The sequence below is a fragment of the Solea senegalensis genome, linkage group LG11 (genome assembly GCF_019176455.1).
Source record: "Solea senegalensis isolate Sse05_10M linkage group LG11, IFAPA_SoseM_1, whole genome shotgun sequence".
Taxonomy (NCBI): Eukaryota; Metazoa; Chordata; class Actinopteri; order Pleuronectiformes; family Soleidae; genus Solea; species Solea senegalensis.
The window spans coordinates 5,807,028-5,824,157 of NC_058031.1; the positions used below are offsets into that span (position 1 = coordinate 5,807,028).

The window sequence follows — 17,130 nt, forward strand, 5'->3', positions numbered from 1 at the left end:
CAGTGACAGGTGCTGTCCTGCTGATCAATGCTACACTGGAAATGTTTGAACAAATACATGAAACATTTCAGAATCGTGGTCCTTTTATATTGAATGATGTGTTTTATTTATTCGTCTACGTCGTTTGTTTGTTTTTTTTCACAAGTCAATCGGGCATTCAGTCGTTCACAGGTTTAAGATCCACACAAAACGAGAACCTTTTATCAGTCGTCCCATTCGTCGTCGTCCTCGTCGTCGTCTCCGCCCTCGTCTTCGCTTTCATCTAAGAGGAGGACAAATGTTTCAGTGTTACACTTAGTTGGGCTTCTTCAACGCTCTTCGCTCTCTGTACGTGAATATCCACTTACTAGCCATTTTATTAGGCACACCTGTTCAACTGCTTGTTGCAAATATCTAATCAGCCAATCACGTGGCAGCAACATTTAGGCATGTAGACATGATTAAGACACAACTTTGCTGAAGTTTGAACTGGGCAACAGAATGAGGAAGATGGTTGTCGGTGTCAGATGGCATGGTCTATTTCAGAAACTGTTGGTCTACTGGGATTTGTAGTGAAAGAAACAACAAGGTGCTGGCTGTGATTCTCGCTCTGGAACCTTTCTGTGTGGAATTTGCATATTGTCTGCGTGGGTTTCCTCCGAGCACTCTGGTTTTCCCCCCACCGTCAAAACCAACCCTAACCCATGTAAGAATGTTTGAAGGTTGGTCCCTTGAGGGGGCGCGCTCAGTCGCAGAGGCTCTGATCAACCCTCTATCTGATCACGGAATTTTGTTGTGCACTTTCAGTTGTATCATGACAATAAAGATCCTTTTTTAAAAAAAATTAAAAAAAAAAAAATTGCCTTGTTAATGCCAGAGGTCATAGAGGTCAAAAAAAGTATAGAAAGGCCACTGCGATAAAGGTGGAGGAGGTGGTCTACAGCAGCCAAGACAACACCCTGTGCAACTCCTGCCACCTTATCAGGTGATCTGTGTACCTAATTAACAGACCAGTGAGTGTATGTTCTTGTATTTACCAGATGAATGGATGACTTTGCTCCTCTTCTGCATGACCATCATGAGAGCACCAACGATGCCCTCACCTGATGCTGGAGATGTAGGCGCTGCAGCATCCGTACTATCTGTCACCTGTAACACAAATACGCAGGTAAATGATAACAAGTTGCAGCATGTCGGATAAGATGTGAGTACATATAGAAAGCGTTCAGGAAATGCTTTGCTTTACATTTCTGAGTTTCTTCCCCAGTCGGATCTGATCCAGCAGGGCTCCTCTGCCGTCTCCTCCTCCAACGGATTCGGGGGCAGGTGGCGGTGGCCCACCTGATACAGAACGTGGTGGTGTTGGGAAATTTGAAGGCTGGGGAGGTGGAGGTGGTGGAGGGGGAGGGGGAGGAGGAGGTGGTGGGCCTCCACCCCCTCTGCTGGGTGTAGACAGGACAGGAGGAGATGGGAAGCCCATTGAGCAATGCTGGCTAGACGGTGGTGGCGGAGGAGGCATGTTGTGGGGGGCCAAAGGTGTTGAGGCGTGGGAGAAATGTGAGGTGGGAGGTGAGGGGACAGAGTGTACAGGTGGTGGTGGTGGTAGTGGAGGACCACCTCTGTTGGCTGGAGGCGGTGGGGGAGGCATCCCTCCACGTGCTGTGGCTGGATGAGCAGTCGGGGACCCTCGCTGTGGCTGGCCTGGGATGGGAGGCAGGGGTCCAGACCGGCCTCGATGAGGTGGGGGGGTCGGGGCGGAGGGACTGGAGCCTGGCAGAGGAGGCAGTGAGCCTCTGCTGGGTGGAGGGAGTGGAGGTCCAGAAGCTGTAATACAAGGAAACAAGGCATTCATTTTAAATCCACTCATGCTTGAGACCTTAACCCACACAGTGAGACTGGTGAATGGGGAGAATATGATGGAGGTGTCTAACCTTCTCTGCTCAGCTCCCTTTTTACCGCCTCCATGCCTCCAGACTGCTCGATGACATTATAGATAAGCTGAGCAGTCGCTTCATCTCTCATGTCAGCTTCACCGATCCCGGCTTTGGAGAGCACATTCAACAGATCAGGGTCAAGATTGTTGGGATCCCATCCAACATGAGAAACGTGTCTGACATGAAGGGAAACAAGCGAGAGTGTGTAAAACAACATCCTTTCAAGTTATAATTCTGCAGGCAACACCGACGTTGGTTCGCACACTCACTTAAATCCACTGGGTGCTCCTATGTCTGCTTTGGAAAGTTTGGGGCCCTTTTTATTCTTCTTCTTGTCCTTTTTCTTGTCTTTGCTGCTCAGAGGCGACAGAGTGGCGGGAGAAGGCATCGAGCGGTATCGTGAAGACTGGATATCTGGGTTCTGTATGTCCACAGTAGCCATGCGATAAGATCCAGGGCTACCAGATGATGCTTTTGGAGGAAAAAAAAACACAGAACATCAAAGTTGGAACTTCATTGCAGACGTCACTGCCTGGTAGTGGTAACAGTTACAGTTGAGATGTCGAGGTAAAGAAGGCACAGACCTTTTTCAGGTGGCAGTGGAGGCAGAGCACCTCTGTCTACAGTGTCAGGACACATAGTAAGTGTTACTCAGTTACGGTTTGGTACACATGAATGGCATATTGCACTGATGATCTTAAATGCTGTCTTACCACCAGGTGGCAGGGGGCGCTGTTTCCTCTCTGTCTTCTCTGAGGTGAGAGAAACTTTTTGCATCACTTTATTCAGCTAAAACACCCTTAAAACTATTATATTATTGTTTGAATTGATTTAAATTAACATGTAGTTGTTTGTTGTATTTGTAAGTATTATTTTCCATGTATTGCATCAAGACAAATATGGGCTATGAATCTTTGTTTCAAAATGTATTTGATGATAAATAATTTGACAAATGTCTCCAACCTTGGCGGGTGTTTCTTTGACTGATTTTGTCCCGGACAGCATTTTGGAAGGCCTCTGCTTCCTTCTCATCGGCAAAGTTCAGTCCCACGTGACAATCCTACGATGCAGAATAAATAAACAAATAACTAATAAACGTCATTTAAACAAAGGTTGTATGACGACAAAACTTTTGTTTGACTTGAACAAAAAGAACACACACACACAGAGGGTGTGGGGTGGTGGAACTGTGTGCTTACATCTGCAGGAAAGGTGTGAAAGAACGACCGTGGGGCGTAGTAAACTATTTGGTTGTAGATCTCCTGCTCCCAAATCTGCCTTCCTGTCTGTGGGGAAAAATAAAAATGCAAATATTTAATTTAGATATAAGGTTCATAAATGATAAGGATTGGAGTCAGTCAACATGTGAGCCACCTTGTGTCAGTGTGGTGGGTTAGGGTTATCAGTAAATGCTCTCATGCTTTATGTTCTTATGACACTTATATTGTTGTGCGGGAGGTTACCTTGACGTCAAACATGCGTATGAAGTAGGAGCGCTGAGGGTTGTCTTTGACGAAGCACACCACTCCAGTGTGCTGTAGGCTCCACACCGATGGACTGTGAGGCAGAGCCATGAACAGCTGTGCTACTGAAGTGACCAAGGACTAAACCAAAAAACAGGCAGTGAAAACACTTCATGAAAACTTGCCTCTATGGGCCTTCGCCACTGCCTATGTAGAAGTCATTACATCAATTCAGCAGTTAATCATACTCATATTAGATATTTGTACTGCCGTCACAGCTGTCAGCAGTGTTTACACAAATGAGTCAAGAGCAACTTCTGCTCTACAGCGAGATGACACCCAATGATAGCGCCGTCTAATTCTGACACAGAGGAAGAAATGCTTCAACCATCATTTCCTGTTACTGCTGCCTCCTTTTTGATGACCTAATGTCATCCACTCAATTTAAACCACATTTGCAACCATTTTACAGTACAGAAGATTATTTTTATGAAAATATGTGACTTTAACATTTACCTAAAAAAGATACTACAGAAGGCACAAGTAAATAAATAGAAGTATTTTTTTTAAAAAGCAAACGAAACTAGTGTCAAACTACACTATTTCCTGTTAAAGAGCGTTCAGTGTGACCATTCAAACAAAAAGAATGTGAAGTTTAACCACAAATGTCAAGAGAGAAGGAGACGGAGAGAGAAAGAGAGTCTTGAGGGCTGGAACAGTTTACATATTCATCTAGCAACCAGAATAACCAGTACAATCTTGAACACCATTTCTTCCTCGTGCTCTTACAACAGACAGCTCCACCAGCATAGATAAGAATCAAGAGAGACCCATCCCAGTATCATCCCACAGTGGGTGACCCCCTGTCTGGTCAGTTCACAACTTACAGCACACCTTCTGCCCAGCAGCTCCTCCAACTTCTCATTCTCCTGCAGGCTCAGCAGCAAGCTGTGGGCATTCTCTGACTTAGATTTAGATCCACGGCTCATGGCTGCCTGTTAAATCTTGCCGTTTATTCTAACTAAGTGCGAGCAGCATGAAAAGGTGTCTCCTCTTGACACTGTCACAACACTGAGCTCTATAAAGTGAAGGAAGTTTCTCTTCTCTGTTCTGTGCACACATCGTTTCAAAGCAGGAAACAGGCAACCGCACTTCTCTAACCCCCACTTTTCTTCTTTTTCTCAGAGGCAGTGCACAAACGAATGTGTTACTTCCATTTTCAGAGGTAAGCAGTGTACTCTTGCTCTTCCTCTGCTAAGATGAATTCTCCGGCTCTTTTTATTTCGTTATAAATGAAAGACGTAAAACACTTTGTTTGTACAAAGACATTTTATTGACAACATTCAAATTAACTTAACATTATAGAGGATTTAAAGCAAATCTTCAAGACAAAAAAAAAGATCACTAACTTAAATTCATGGGTCATTATTCACCATAAAAACACAGTGTGTGTTTAACCCTGAATTTGTAACTGGACTTTGCAGAACATGATTTTTTAAAAATAGTGTGGTTTTTACCCATTTTAATATGACACAATAAATATATTTGGTTTGCAGCTATGCTGTCCTTAGGGAAACATTTGAGACTTGGAAATTGTACAAACCACTTTGTTTGTCTTTGCTATGCATGTGATTTTCAGTAACTGTGTTTGACCTTCATTAATAGCAGCAAAACCTCCACAAACAGCACCGTATCTGTTGGATCACCCATAAAAGATCACCTCAGACCCAACTGTGATGACAATAACCTATACAATAGTTAAATGCCATAATATATTTCAAGAAAATATCACATTATAAACACATAAGTCAGTTCCATGTACAAGCTACTGTGAGTTGTATTTCGATAGACAGGAATGGTTAGTGTGGAGCTGCAGACTAACCCTCGCTGGCTGCATTTAGCTGAATCCGTGGAAGCTTAGGGAAATTTAGAATTTGGACATGCCTAATGTCATTTATATACATTGAAACAGCAACAGATAAAAAACCAAAACTAAAATGTCTCATTTTGTTTCATAAAAAAAGAAAAGAAAAAGCAAGCTCCTAAATCCCTCATCAAATTGCTATCATGAAAAATCTGAAATTGTAGGGAAGTAGACTGGAAGTAGTTTAGGAATGACTGAGCTTTTGTGGAAACTCTGTATACCCATACACTAAAGTGGGATTTCCAAACTCTAAAATGGGATTTCCATTTGAGTCACACAGTTCCCATTCATCCTTATTGCTGTTACTTCTTTCTGGGCTTTTACGTGACTCCAAATAGTATCCTTGCTGCAACCAGTGACACATTGTATTTGTATTCTCATGCATCTTTGTTCTCTCCTCCATTTCAGGACCTTACTGCCCTATCACTTTTATTTTTTTTTTAAAGTAGGCAACGGTCCTTCACATATCTTTCGTCACGTGCGGCCAAACCTGGCTTTGGATGAGAACTCAGCACATTCGGGGTAATTTAATGGCAGGGAGCTTTAGTTGACATTATTTTCCTCATTCAGTTTCTCTGTTCAGTCATGGGAGTTAGTGCCCACCTCCGCTTCTAGACTCTCCACTCACCCAGTCAGTGATGATAAATGACAAACTCATGACCATAAAGATGAATCCCAGCGCAGCAAAGCACGCAGCCTACAAGAGAAACAATACGTTAACAAAATACAAAGGCATTTAAATTCTCTAGATAGGTGTATTGTTTCCTTAAAGAAGAATCCATCTTGTACCTGAATCTTGGGTCTGGACATAAAAGGCTCCTGTTCATTCGGAACAATACGGACGTAGAAGATACCAGGTAGGATGAAGATGAGGGAAGGGGCAGATGTGGCTCCTGCAGATGTAGATAGGTGATGGTCATTTAACAGCTTACAGCTTATGATACAAAAGGCGGTGCATGAGCCAAGACCACACATTATTTTGTTTCCGCGTGTACGTACCAATGATGCCAAAGATGTCACGGATGCTGGGCACAAAGATAACAAGGAGGTTGACCAAGAAGATAAGACAAAACGCAATCAAGATGTGTCTGGCCCAGTGGAAAGGTTTGTCAGGGAACAAGATCTGCAGCAAAGCTCTGCGGATCTGCAGTAGGGAGACAGAAACGAAAGAAAATGTATTTTATTTTACAAAAACACAACGTCCAACAAGATGAATCAACAAAATTACACAGCTTTTTATCTTCACAGCTGTTGTTAAGTGGTCCATCCCAACTATTTTTTTGACACTTAAAAAAATATTTGCTATGCACATTATGCTATGTATTTAAGCAAGAGGTTCAAGATACACATGTGCACAATTATTAGGCAAGTAAGTATTTTGACGTGAGTGCTAATTGGATTTTTCAGGTGATGTGTATTTGTGTAATGAGGGAGGGTGTGGCCTAAAGTGATCAACACCCTATATCAAGGTGTGCACAATTATAAGGAAGCTTCTTTATCTCAGTGAGATGCAGCACTGAACACTCAACCGTTTTGTTGCAAATAGTCAGCGGAGTCGCAAGAAAAGTGTGGAGAGAAAAAGACGCAAATTAACTTCTTAAGACTTGAGAAGAATTAAATGTGAAACTACTAGGAACACAGTGCCAGTGCCGTCATATTCCAGCAATGCAGCCGACCTGAAGTGTCCCGACAAGTACAAGGTGTTCAGGGCTCAGAGACATGACACAGGTACGGAAGGCTGAAACACAACTTGTACGTTTACATGTTAAAGGTTCCAAGAGTGGCTCTTGACAGACCAGATGGGTGAGCCTATGACTGGACCATTCAAGTCAAAATTTAGAGTTTAATTGTTATTCTTACTGAGATGGGAACTTTTTGGTTTTTCATGTAGTTGTGTAAAAATACTTCACATTAACCACTGCCTGATAATTCTGCACAAATCGATATTATCATGAAAAAGCCAAAACTCACCCTTCCTTTGCTAAATATTCTGGTTTGAGGTTTATTTACATTTTGGATTGACTGAGAGCGCTGTATTTGTTCACACATAAAACAACGTTCAGGAAAACAACTTGCCTAATAATTTCACGCAGTGTACTTGAAAGTTGCAACAAAAATGAAATGTAGTACAGTAAACATTTCATGCTAATACTAAGTTATAGTTTATGGTTTAACTTTCTTTTAGGAAATACACTCACTCCCAGTAGAGTAGGCAACGCTAATTTGGCTGTCTTAGCTTAGCTTTTTGCTTTGCTTTGCTTTGCTTAGCTTAGCTTAGCCTAGAAACAGGATGTCTCTGTCCAAAGCTACACTAACGCTCCTCAAAGGACTCTCACACAGCCATTAAAAGTTTAAGGTCATGACACAAATTACATATAATGTGTATAATTGGTGAGGCTGGTAGATAGAGTTAGTCTATATGCTAAGCTAACCAACTTGTATACTCGGCTTCATACTGAATAAGCAGAGAGTAGAGTGGTAAAAAGTGAAGAGACATTGGTTTTAATTTCAACACTGCATTTCTCTAAATTGTAATTGATATTTATGATATATTTGACACTGAATTCTGAATAAAGTGGATGTTCTAAACATGAATATGAGTGAATATCTACATGAAACCTATAGATTTTTCTGTTGGCAATAAATGCTGAAATGTTTCCATACAGACTGAAACAGCTGCAAGAATCTCTCTGGTGGCATCAATGTGGTGTAGAGTGTGTTAGAACTAAATAAAGATATGAAAAGCTGAGGTTGTGAGTTTAGAGTGTACTTAGACATTGTTTTATTATGAAGCAAGAAAATAATCCTAAAAGGAACAGATCTCATGCCTAAATGTCAATATTGATGTTTGTCTATCAGAATGATGAACAAGTCATTCTCTACCACTAGAGGTCATCATTTGCTTGAATACAAATTATATGATGTCTCCAATCTCACTTAAAATCTATTACTAATACAAATATAACTAAATGTAATATTTTAAATGTATTCATTTAGGCCTTTTGAAATGATTTTTTTTTCTCACAAAACTGTTTCCATGAATGTCTTACCGGAAACAGAACCACGGGGACGGTCAGCGTGACGGCCACCAGCACAGCCAGACGCACACAGAGAATGAGGACATCCCGGGGGCCCAGGCGGCTGTAGGTGTGTAGCAGCTCTGACTCCACAGCACCTTTCCACAGAGAGACAGACAGACTGTATCACACATGGTCTCCTCCAGTGCCTCATTACCAACACTGGAAAATGCATATGAGCTCTAGGTACAAGTGGGTCATTCAATTGAAATCTTGCCACTCACAATATTAGCACAAAGTGACCTTTCATTCTGGCGGAGTAAACGGTGTCTTACCATAAAAGGTGAGGTAACCGAAGACGGCGGTCATTAGGTACATGACAAACATGGCCAAGATGGAGATGTTGGCAACACCCTGCATACGTTTCTTGGTGGCACTGGAGGGAAAAGGCAAGCAGAAATACTGTGTGAAATTTTAGTAAAACGTAAGCTTCCTACTGGTTAACACATGAGAAAAGGAGGTGTCTTACTCTCGTAATTCAGTGTAGATTGGCAGCACCTCTGGGTGGCAGACAAAAGCAAAGGCCAGAATTGGGATGGTGTAAGCGGTCTACAAGCCAAACACAACAAAGTTCAATGACAAACCTGTAATTAACTGTTCTTCAATGGCCAATACTGATGTTGACATAACACTCTGCACTGCTGCAGCCAAGATATGAAAATACAGCTGACATATCACAACACCAAAAGCTGAAAAATGATTTTCCTCCAACCTGTGAGTTGATGGTAAACATTTTAGCCTCGCAGACGTCGTCCGTCAAGTTTACGCCATGGTGGTGAGCATCAAAACCAGACGTGTTATTCTGCGTGTCCTCCAGCGGACACTCGATGTTGAACTTCTTGTAGATAACCTAAGGGTTTCACAGGTGGATTGGTGGTTAATTAGAGATATATGATAATGTTTAATGGCAGAACAGCTGGTAATGCTGTATGTATGTTTACAGGCTCTTCGATGACTCACCGAAATGAGGAAAAACACCATGCAAGAGAGGGAGAAGCCACTTGTATAGCCAAGGTAACCTGAATTATAGTGAGAACATGAATTATTTATGGTCACAGATCGGAAGTGATGATGACGCCATAACTTGAAAGTAAACACAACAAAAACTACTTGTCGAGACACGATGTATATGGGAGAAGAAAGGGTGATTAAAGAAAATGTGGCGACAGAATGGAAAACATACCAAGTTGTTTCATGAGTGCAAGAGGAAGGATGATGAAAGCGCTAACAATGATGATCAAGATGTTTCCATTCAAGTACCACTCTCTAAGAAATGATCAAACAAATAATAGATGAGAAAAAAATCAATATTCCACAAAATTAAAAATGATACTACTAAAAATGGAAAATCATAGGGAGAACATTTAAATACTCACCCACTGCTTTCTTCATTTTCAAGAAAAGCTTTGATAACGAGTGGGAGCTCAGATTTGATGATGAAGAGATAGCTGGACATTGCTAAAGGGAAAGAGAGAACCCAATTCATGTGTGCTTTATCTTAAATATACTTTCACTGACGGATTACAGGTATGAATATAACAATATAAGGTCATTTATTAGCATCAAAGTACCTCCAATATTGTGTATCGTAATAACAACGGCAGCAATAACTTTTCCTGGAGGGCCAAAAGCACGATTTCCCAGCTGCTCATAAGCCCGGATCCCTGAAAACACACAAGCATTATACGTGTGAGTGATGGCGTAAAGAGAATTAGCTACGTGGCTACACGTGTTAGGTTGAGTTTAGCTGTGATTTACCAACAACTCCAGCACTTCTCAACAGGAGGTGAATCGAATATGCAGAGAGAATGGCAATGAACACCAACAGGATACTGAAAGACAAAAAAAAATGAATGTACAAAATGAAAGAAACACATTTCTCTTTGAAACACTCTAGTAGAAATGACATAGTAAATGTGTCAATGGTGATTTGAAACTGGGCCCAAATCTAAACACATAAAGACAAAGGGGAATAGGCTGAAGCATGTGGCTTATTTTTGCCTATCGTGTACAACATTTCAAGCTTTTATTGAACCCCAGAAGAGTTTTACATAATTTCATTTCATCATTGAGTTCGTTCCATCACTTTACCCCCAAAACTGACACACATCTATATTTAATATTTGTTCTCACTTATAATCCTTGTATTATAATTCCCTTCTCTTAGTTTAAAGAATGTCTGAATGCAAACGGGAAGGGAGTTTTATTCACCGCACAAAAAAATATCTCTGGTGTTTTAGAATATATAATGTCTATACGTTTTAACATAAAAGATCCTATGAAAAACTGACTAGTGGATTCTACACGTATCTTTCTTTTTCATGCACACAAGAGAGTTTGGACAGGCTTTAGTAGACACACAAGCTGCACTGCCACACGGCAGAGGGCTGATCCAAGCAGGCGTGCCTTGGATCTGACCACCGCGGTCTAAATTTAACTGCTTAAATCTGATTTAGAGAAGCTGCATGTGTATGAGCTCTAATGTGACAGATCAGGCTTAGTACAGTAATGGTTGTCTACGCAGCTTTAACACTGACAGCTCACACAGGAGCCAGACAAACAGACCGAGGCAAGTAAAATCTTCACACACAAATACCTGTCCTAACACAAACACACAGTCAGATGAGAGAAACAGCCCTTAGGCCCTACTTGTAGCCTTTTATGGATCCTCTGCTGACTATTTCCACACTGTATCTACAAACACAAACTTCCTTAATACTTGACTCAAACTCATATTTTAAAATCATGAACCAAACTATAAAACTCATAAATATGGGATGTTGCATAAACCATCTTATGCCAAAACAGCTGAAATTCAGTAACTTCATTTTGCAGTTATCGTCACCAGCTCACACACCAGACCGTCATACTCCTGTCATCTTTGCATGGCAAGAAATAATGTGACAACTTAAAAGGGAAAGTGTGATGAGCAAATAGTGTGTGTATATACATATATACATACATAGAGTCAGGCACAAGGTTTCAGCAGAAATGGGGACTGGTTTCATACTCACATAAAGAGAATGAGTCCAGTGTTGGACATCGCAAAAGCCAATCCCAGAATTCCACTGCCCATAATGGCGTTACTGAGGTTGAAGACGGACATGCCAAATGAAGTCTTTCCCTCAAACTGGAAGACAACAGGAGACGTGCAACGTGGTCAGTACATAAGCAACAATTCCACAAACGGCATACAGTAGTTTGATTGCTGCACTTACTGCTGCATTAGTCCCAGAATGTTAACGTAACTTAGTTGTGCCAGCGAGCCCAGTTTCAGAACATGTACAAAGCACAACAGAGGGCCAGTAAAGACATGGACAGTAAAGATTATGGGTTGTTTTTTTGACCAGTGCATCCCCCACTGACCTGTGAAGTAAGTCAGTGGGATGTGTTTCACTGTGGGTCCTCGACCCCCTCAGCGACACTTTGTAAAGCAGCGCTCCTACTTGACCCATAACACAGCTACGTGACATTTCCACTCCGTCACCACTATAACTCTACTCTACTTTTAAAAGTGTTAACTGTTAACTGACTGTGAGTAGATCAGTAGTAGTAAGAGAATAGATTCATACAAAACAATACAATATTTTTGTAGAATCTTAAGATAAAATGTATTTAGACCTTCTGCAGTTTCAATCAAAAGATAAGTAACTATCACACGTGTGTGCTCAGCTACTCAACCTTTTAAATCCGATATTGCACTAATAGTTGGTGTCAATCCATCAATTTCATTTACATTAGTATACAACTGTTATAAAACCTGACTGAGATTCCACAACACTGTTTTAAAAATATCTGAGATAGTAGTGTTTTTTTTTTTAAAAAAGGAATAAAAAAGTAAACTAAAGTAAGTTTACACATATATAATTCCTACATACAGTCTATGACACATGTTTCAGACTGAAAGCTACATGAAAGGTAGAATAATTACATGTGGTTCAATGTGATCATATGAAAACATCGTGTGTCATGACAACAGGATGTTCCACTATTTGAAAGTCAACAGTAATAATACAACAATGTCCTTGTCGTCATTTTAAATGTACACTTTTTAAGAAATAGAATAACTAAGAAAAGCACACGCGTGTGCCGTACAATTCAGAAACATTTGGCATTTGAAATTCAGGTAAAATGCATTTGTCTCTCTCACACACAAACACACGCGTCTGTCTCGCGTTTTCGTCCGTTGCTCCCGCGAGGCACGCGGCGGAGAGAAGCTCCACAGACGCCACGCCCCGCGACCACGCACAGACGGCGAATCAACGGTTTCGAATTAGCAGCTAATTTTTAGTTTAAATTGGTCACTTTTCACAAAGTTTAGAGTAGAATAAGCAGCTGGAGATGATAAAAAGCGTGCGCCTTAGACCAAGTAGGCTACATATTCCTGGTTTGAGTCATACACGGTCGGTGGTATCGCTCTCTCTTACAGACACACACACACACACACACAGTTGTGTTACTAACAAACCAAACCAAAATCCACTTACATCTGTAAAGTGGAGTTCTTTCTTTGTGCCTTCTTTATGTGGCAGAAATTCTTCATGTTCTGCCATGGCATCAAGTCCGTCAAACCTACAACAATAACAACAAATGAGTGTCAACAGCACCTTTTTAATGTCAATTTCACATTATAGGCTATAACAACAGCTCATTCGTGAACCTCACCCGTCCTCCTTGACGTGACCATTAATCTTCTCAAGCTCCATTTTGGTTCCCGCTTGAGACGCTTTTAAATAACTGCCTTTTGCTGAATGGAAATAATCCTCTTCTTGTGTTTTCTGGAGGGAAAAAAGAGACAGAAACAGTTGAACTTACCAAACTCTGGAGGTTTGGTGTCGGCTGGGAGCTGCGTTTCCAACACACACCTCGGGCAAATACATTCAGCCAAATACCAACATGAGGACTGAACTCTCTGAACGTGTTTTAAAATATTTTACATGTGCATCACCTCTTGAAATCTTGTCTTAACTTGTCACAGATGGGACATGTATATGGTGAAAATTGTGATATACTTGTGCGATACGCTGTCGTTAATGTAACAGTGGGGAGGAAGCTATTTTAAAAACCTCTCAGCCATCTAAAGGTTAACACTGTGCTTTCACAGAGAAGCCACAGCACTTAGAGAACAGTGGAAACGACGAGCAACAAGACTCAAAAGGAAATGCCATGTAGCTTTAAAAGTTCTTTAACGCATCCCTGTAATTTATCCTGAGATAAATCCAAAGTATTTATGACATTTGTGTCTTCCAGCGATACAAAAATCCTTCTCCTCCCAACCGCAGATGGACACTTCCAGATGTTAAATAAATAAAATGATAATATCCCTATTATGATCTGACATGTTTGCGCGGAGATGCGAGTCCATTTAAAGCCCGTCTGATAAGAAAGGGCTTTAAATAACAAACGTTGTCAGAGGACACACTGTATGTTGATCTAATCTACCGTGGGCCAAACAAAGCTGGCATGGACATACTCTGGGAATGAGCGTAGGTCTGTGCTCCTGCCACAGGGTCATGGGATACTTCCCTTCACTGTGGGCCTCGACTGCCCTCAGGATTCTCACATCTGACCCCTAAACACACACGACACATTCATTGTGCCATTCCTTAAGAGTTTTACACACAACTTTTTCTTCACTATTCCTACGCTCAACGTTGAACGGGCCTGTTGAAGTAGAAGAATCCATACAACGTGGTACTTGATAGCAGTGGTTTGGCCACAGAGACAAACAAAGGCTTCCTGTGTAATGTGGTGTCATTTAGACAAGATACGTGGTTCTTGTCCCCCCCCCCGTGCACTGGCCTTGGGTCCAGTTTGGCGAAATTAAGCTCCTTTGGCGACATAACCCAAGACTTTCCCATGGCACATCGCCAACACAAACATTCAGCAACACAGTGACTAAAATGTCAGGAGGAACATTTTCAATGTGACTTTCAACAAGTAAGGAAAAAATGTCTGGATTGTATACTCTGGTTTCTCACACAGGAAAAGAAAGCCGTGCTTTTTTCAGTGAGGTGGAGCTGGAGAAACTAGACAAGCCAAGTTACCTCAACTTGTTCCACATACACTTTTTATTTTTACAGTTTCAGTGGCTGAGCTCTCAAGACTGTGGAAACAGTAAAGAAATTGAAAAACACACTAAAAGTACTTAGTACCTGTATTTTCATCTTAATTAAATCACAAATCTCTCCCCCAACAACCTATCCTAAGACATTAAATTAGACTTTCACAACAGTTTTATCAATGAAAAACACACGTTCAGTCAAACAGAGTGGATATAAAAGCAGCCTTTTCTTCCAGCAATACACACCACATGGCTCATGTCTGATGCAAGACCAGCTTACTATGACAGTTAGCCCTTCCCTTCTCCTCCTAACATGAACAATTTAAGCGCGCGCGCACACACACACACACACACACACACGTGTTATACACATACTTACCCTCTGTATAAAGAAAGGACCTTGTTGTCTGTTCTGGGGATTCTGGTAGAACAATTCCTTTTACAAATCAGCTCAAATTTTCTGACTCCAATGTTTGTATACAGCTGAGCTCTTAGTAGTCTCTTCAGAGATCCTTGGTAGAGAAGAAGGGAGAGAGAGTAAGAGAGATTAGAGGCTGGGAGGGAGCAAGAGGGAAATGGGTACACCCACACTTAACCCTTTGTTAAACCTGTTACAGGTAGTATCACAGTTACAAAGACACAGTAGGGCTGCACTCACCAGGTGTCTACATTATAAAAGGTGGAAACACAGAAGCCAACAATGGACAGGAATTGTCTGTAGTTTCCAGACAGTCTTAGCGACCAAATCAACAAGGATTCTGGGGAATCTTCTCAGAGGATAATTACCATGTCACTAGAAATTGTGAAAGTAAGAAGGAGGGGCAAAATTGTCGTCATCTGCAATTTGCATCCGGCTGAAGGCACAGTCATGTTAATTCATTTAGGAGGTAGGTGTGTTTTTAAGGATTACCAACATGTGATTGCACTCCAGAGAGAGAGAGAGAGTGTGTGCATGTTTGCAAGTTACATGTGCTTGATCCAAAACAAAGGTGAGCCGATGTAAGAGTGGGAATGAACTATACGCAGGTGTGTCAGACTCATTTTAAGTTCAGGGGAAACAACAACATTTTTTCCTTTTGTTCAACATCTACTTTTTCACAAATCCATCCTGGGGGCCGGACTGAACCCCCTGGTGGTCCGGTACTGGCCCACGGGCTGTATGTTTGACACCCCTAAATATTTCACATTATCATTAGAATCTAATCTTAATGAGAAATACTATATTTTTCAGTTCCAGATACCTATAAATGATTAACTTAAGATATGTAATATTGTTGAAATTGCACTTATTTTTCTTAAGAAGTTTCAGGTTGATCATAATGTGTTTTATAAAAACGATACTTCATCAAACGTAGAACAAAGGGAAAATGTTGTTCATAGGTTATTATGCTATTATTTTACTGGTCCACTTGAGATCAAATTGTGCTGTATGTGGCCCCTGAACTTAAAATGAGTTTGACGCCCCTGATGTTTGTATATCCTGTCTACAGCGGTGAAAACACATGGACACTCAGACCAGTCCACGACTCACACTCCTCCCCAGACGTCAAATCTTCTTGGGGACATTTCAGTTGGCTGATTAACTTCAACTTAAATGACATGGGCGTTGCTTGCCTGCAACCCACATGTTCTTTATCTCACCATGACACAATTCAGTTCCAGGAAATGATAATTTTGTCAACGACAATAATATGCGATCAAGATGATGTACCAATGAAGAAAAAGTAGCCTCAAACGGTCGTTCTAAAACTCTACAATAATGTAAATGATAAATACATTAAGTACATGTGCGAAAAAAAAGGAGAACTATATCTATATCTATATATATAGATATATATGTATATATATACTTTTAAAGGTTAAAGGAAAGGTATGATTTCAACTGCCAATATGCAGTACATTATCACTGAAGATGAGCCATTGTAACCCTAACTCTGAAGCCCAGAGTGTGAAGCAGATGTTTAGTGAGTCTATTATATACTCACCTCAGGCAACGTCCAGATAGACGGATGTTTTCAGTCTAGTCAGATGTCACAGGGTAAATGTTAAAAACCTGCTTGTTGATTCACGTCCACGTCATGAAGTTTTCTGCAGCCATGAGGACGGATAACAACGGAAGGAAACAGGCAGGTTGTAAATTGCGCGGGAGAAAGAAATTTACTGCCAAGCTCCTCCTCGTTGCTTTTAGCTGATCAAGCCACATATGGTGCACTGACTCCTCATGAAACATTTTTAATAGGCACTGTAATCCCTTTTTTATATTTATATTATGGAAACTTGAAGTGGACAAATAAAACCAACATTGTGATTAAATTACTCTGTTTACATACTTACATCAGAGGTTATTCTGTGGCTATGCAGCTGGTAGTGTCAATAAAATGTGTTGCAGTGGAAAGTTACTCGTCTTCTCTTCTGAGCTCACGTCACTGTCACCATCTAGTGGAATATTGACTTATTGGACGTCAGAGGCCAAAGTTTTGTAATTCATCTTTTTTGTGAGAAAGCTGTGGAAAAATTGACTCAGAAATTCCCAGGGTGAAAAGTTAAAAATCAAAATAAAGGCTCAAATAAAAACAAACACACACAATACAACTAGTGAAAGCACTTAGAGATCGCAAACCTCCAACTATGCTGTTCAGTTTCCCAGTGTCAGTACTCTCCCACACCTCGCGAGGATAACCACAAATTA

At 41.0% G+C, this 17,130-nt stretch overlaps 2 protein-coding genes across 5 annotated transcripts; both read right to left on the reverse strand.

The window, feature by feature from the left end:
- Positions 1–65: 65 nt before the first annotated feature.
- LOC122777001 (wiskott-Aldrich syndrome protein-like) lies at positions 66–4,478 on the reverse strand. 2 transcript variants are annotated; one of them, XM_044037869.1, is made up of 11 exons: positions 4,264–4,478; positions 3,377–3,517; positions 3,113–3,199; positions 2,877–2,973; positions 2,627–2,665; positions 2,498–2,533; positions 2,183–2,384; positions 1,911–2,089; positions 1,226–1,803; positions 1,017–1,128; positions 66–262 (listed from the first exon to the last, which is right to left on the reverse strand). In XM_044037869.1, the coding sequence occupies exons 1-11, from the start codon at positions 4,363–4,365 to the stop codon at positions 204–206; spliced, it is 1,632 nt and encodes a 543-aa protein (XP_043893804.1). In that variant the 5' UTR covers positions 4,366–4,478; the 3' UTR covers positions 66–203. The 2 variants fall into 2 exon arrangements, with proteins under 2 accessions (XP_043893804.1, XP_043893805.1); XM_044037870.1 differs by having other exon boundaries at positions 4,271–4,335.
- A 208-nt stretch (positions 4,479–4,686) lies between these two features.
- Positions 4,687–16,577, reverse strand: LOC122777002 (sodium-coupled neutral amino acid transporter 3-like). Of its 3 annotated transcripts, none has more exons than XM_044037871.1 (17): positions 16,427–16,577; positions 14,821–14,953; positions 13,043–13,155; positions 12,865–12,949; positions 11,392–11,507; positions 10,136–10,209; positions 9,949–10,041; positions 9,754–9,835; positions 9,561–9,643; positions 9,338–9,396; positions 9,090–9,227; positions 8,847–8,926; positions 8,653–8,753; positions 8,351–8,475; positions 6,300–6,444; positions 6,090–6,193; positions 4,687–5,997 (listed from the first exon to the last, which is right to left on the reverse strand). In XM_044037871.1, the coding sequence occupies exons 3-17, from the start codon at positions 13,081–13,083 to the stop codon at positions 5,893–5,895; spliced, it is 1,431 nt and encodes a 476-aa protein (XP_043893806.1). In that variant the 5' UTR covers positions 13,084–13,155; positions 14,821–14,953; positions 16,427–16,577; the 3' UTR covers positions 4,687–5,892. The 3 variants fall into 3 exon arrangements, with proteins under 3 accessions (XP_043893806.1, XP_043893807.1, XP_043893808.1); XM_044037872.1 differs by lacking the exon at positions 16,427–16,577 and adding an exon at positions 15,100–15,304; XM_044037873.1 differs by lacking the exons at positions 13,043–13,155; positions 14,821–14,953; positions 16,427–16,577 and adding an exon at positions 11,596–11,625 and having other exon boundaries at positions 12,865–12,900.
- Positions 16,578–17,130: the final 553 nt, after the last annotated feature.

Bases quoted from the DNA above. Each gene is read 5' to 3' on its own strand.
- LOC122777001 (XM_044037869.1), bottom strand. From the start codon at position 4,365: ATGAGCCGTGGATCTAAATCTAAGTCAGAGAATGCCCACAGCTTGCTG. The intron at 1,804-1,910 runs GTTAGACACCTC...CTTGTATTACAG, and splicing joins AAGGGAGCTGAGCAGAGAAG to CTTCTGGACCTCCACTCCCT. The intron at 263-1,016 runs GTAAATACAAGA...TCCTCCTCTTAG, and splicing joins CAAAGTCATCCATTCATCTG to ATGAAAGCGAAGACGAGGGC.
- LOC122777002 (XM_044037871.1), bottom strand. From the start codon at position 13,083: ATGGAGCTTGAGAAGATTAATGGTCACGTCAAGGAGGACGG. The intron at 10,210-11,391 runs GTGAGTATGAAA...TTTGTCTTTCAG, and splicing joins ACTGGACTCATTCTCTTTAT to TATCCTGTTGGTGTTCATTG. The intron at 8,927-9,089 runs GTTGGAGGAAAA...TTTGGCTTGTAG, and splicing joins TGTTTACCATCAACTCACAG to ACCGCTTACACCATCCCAAT.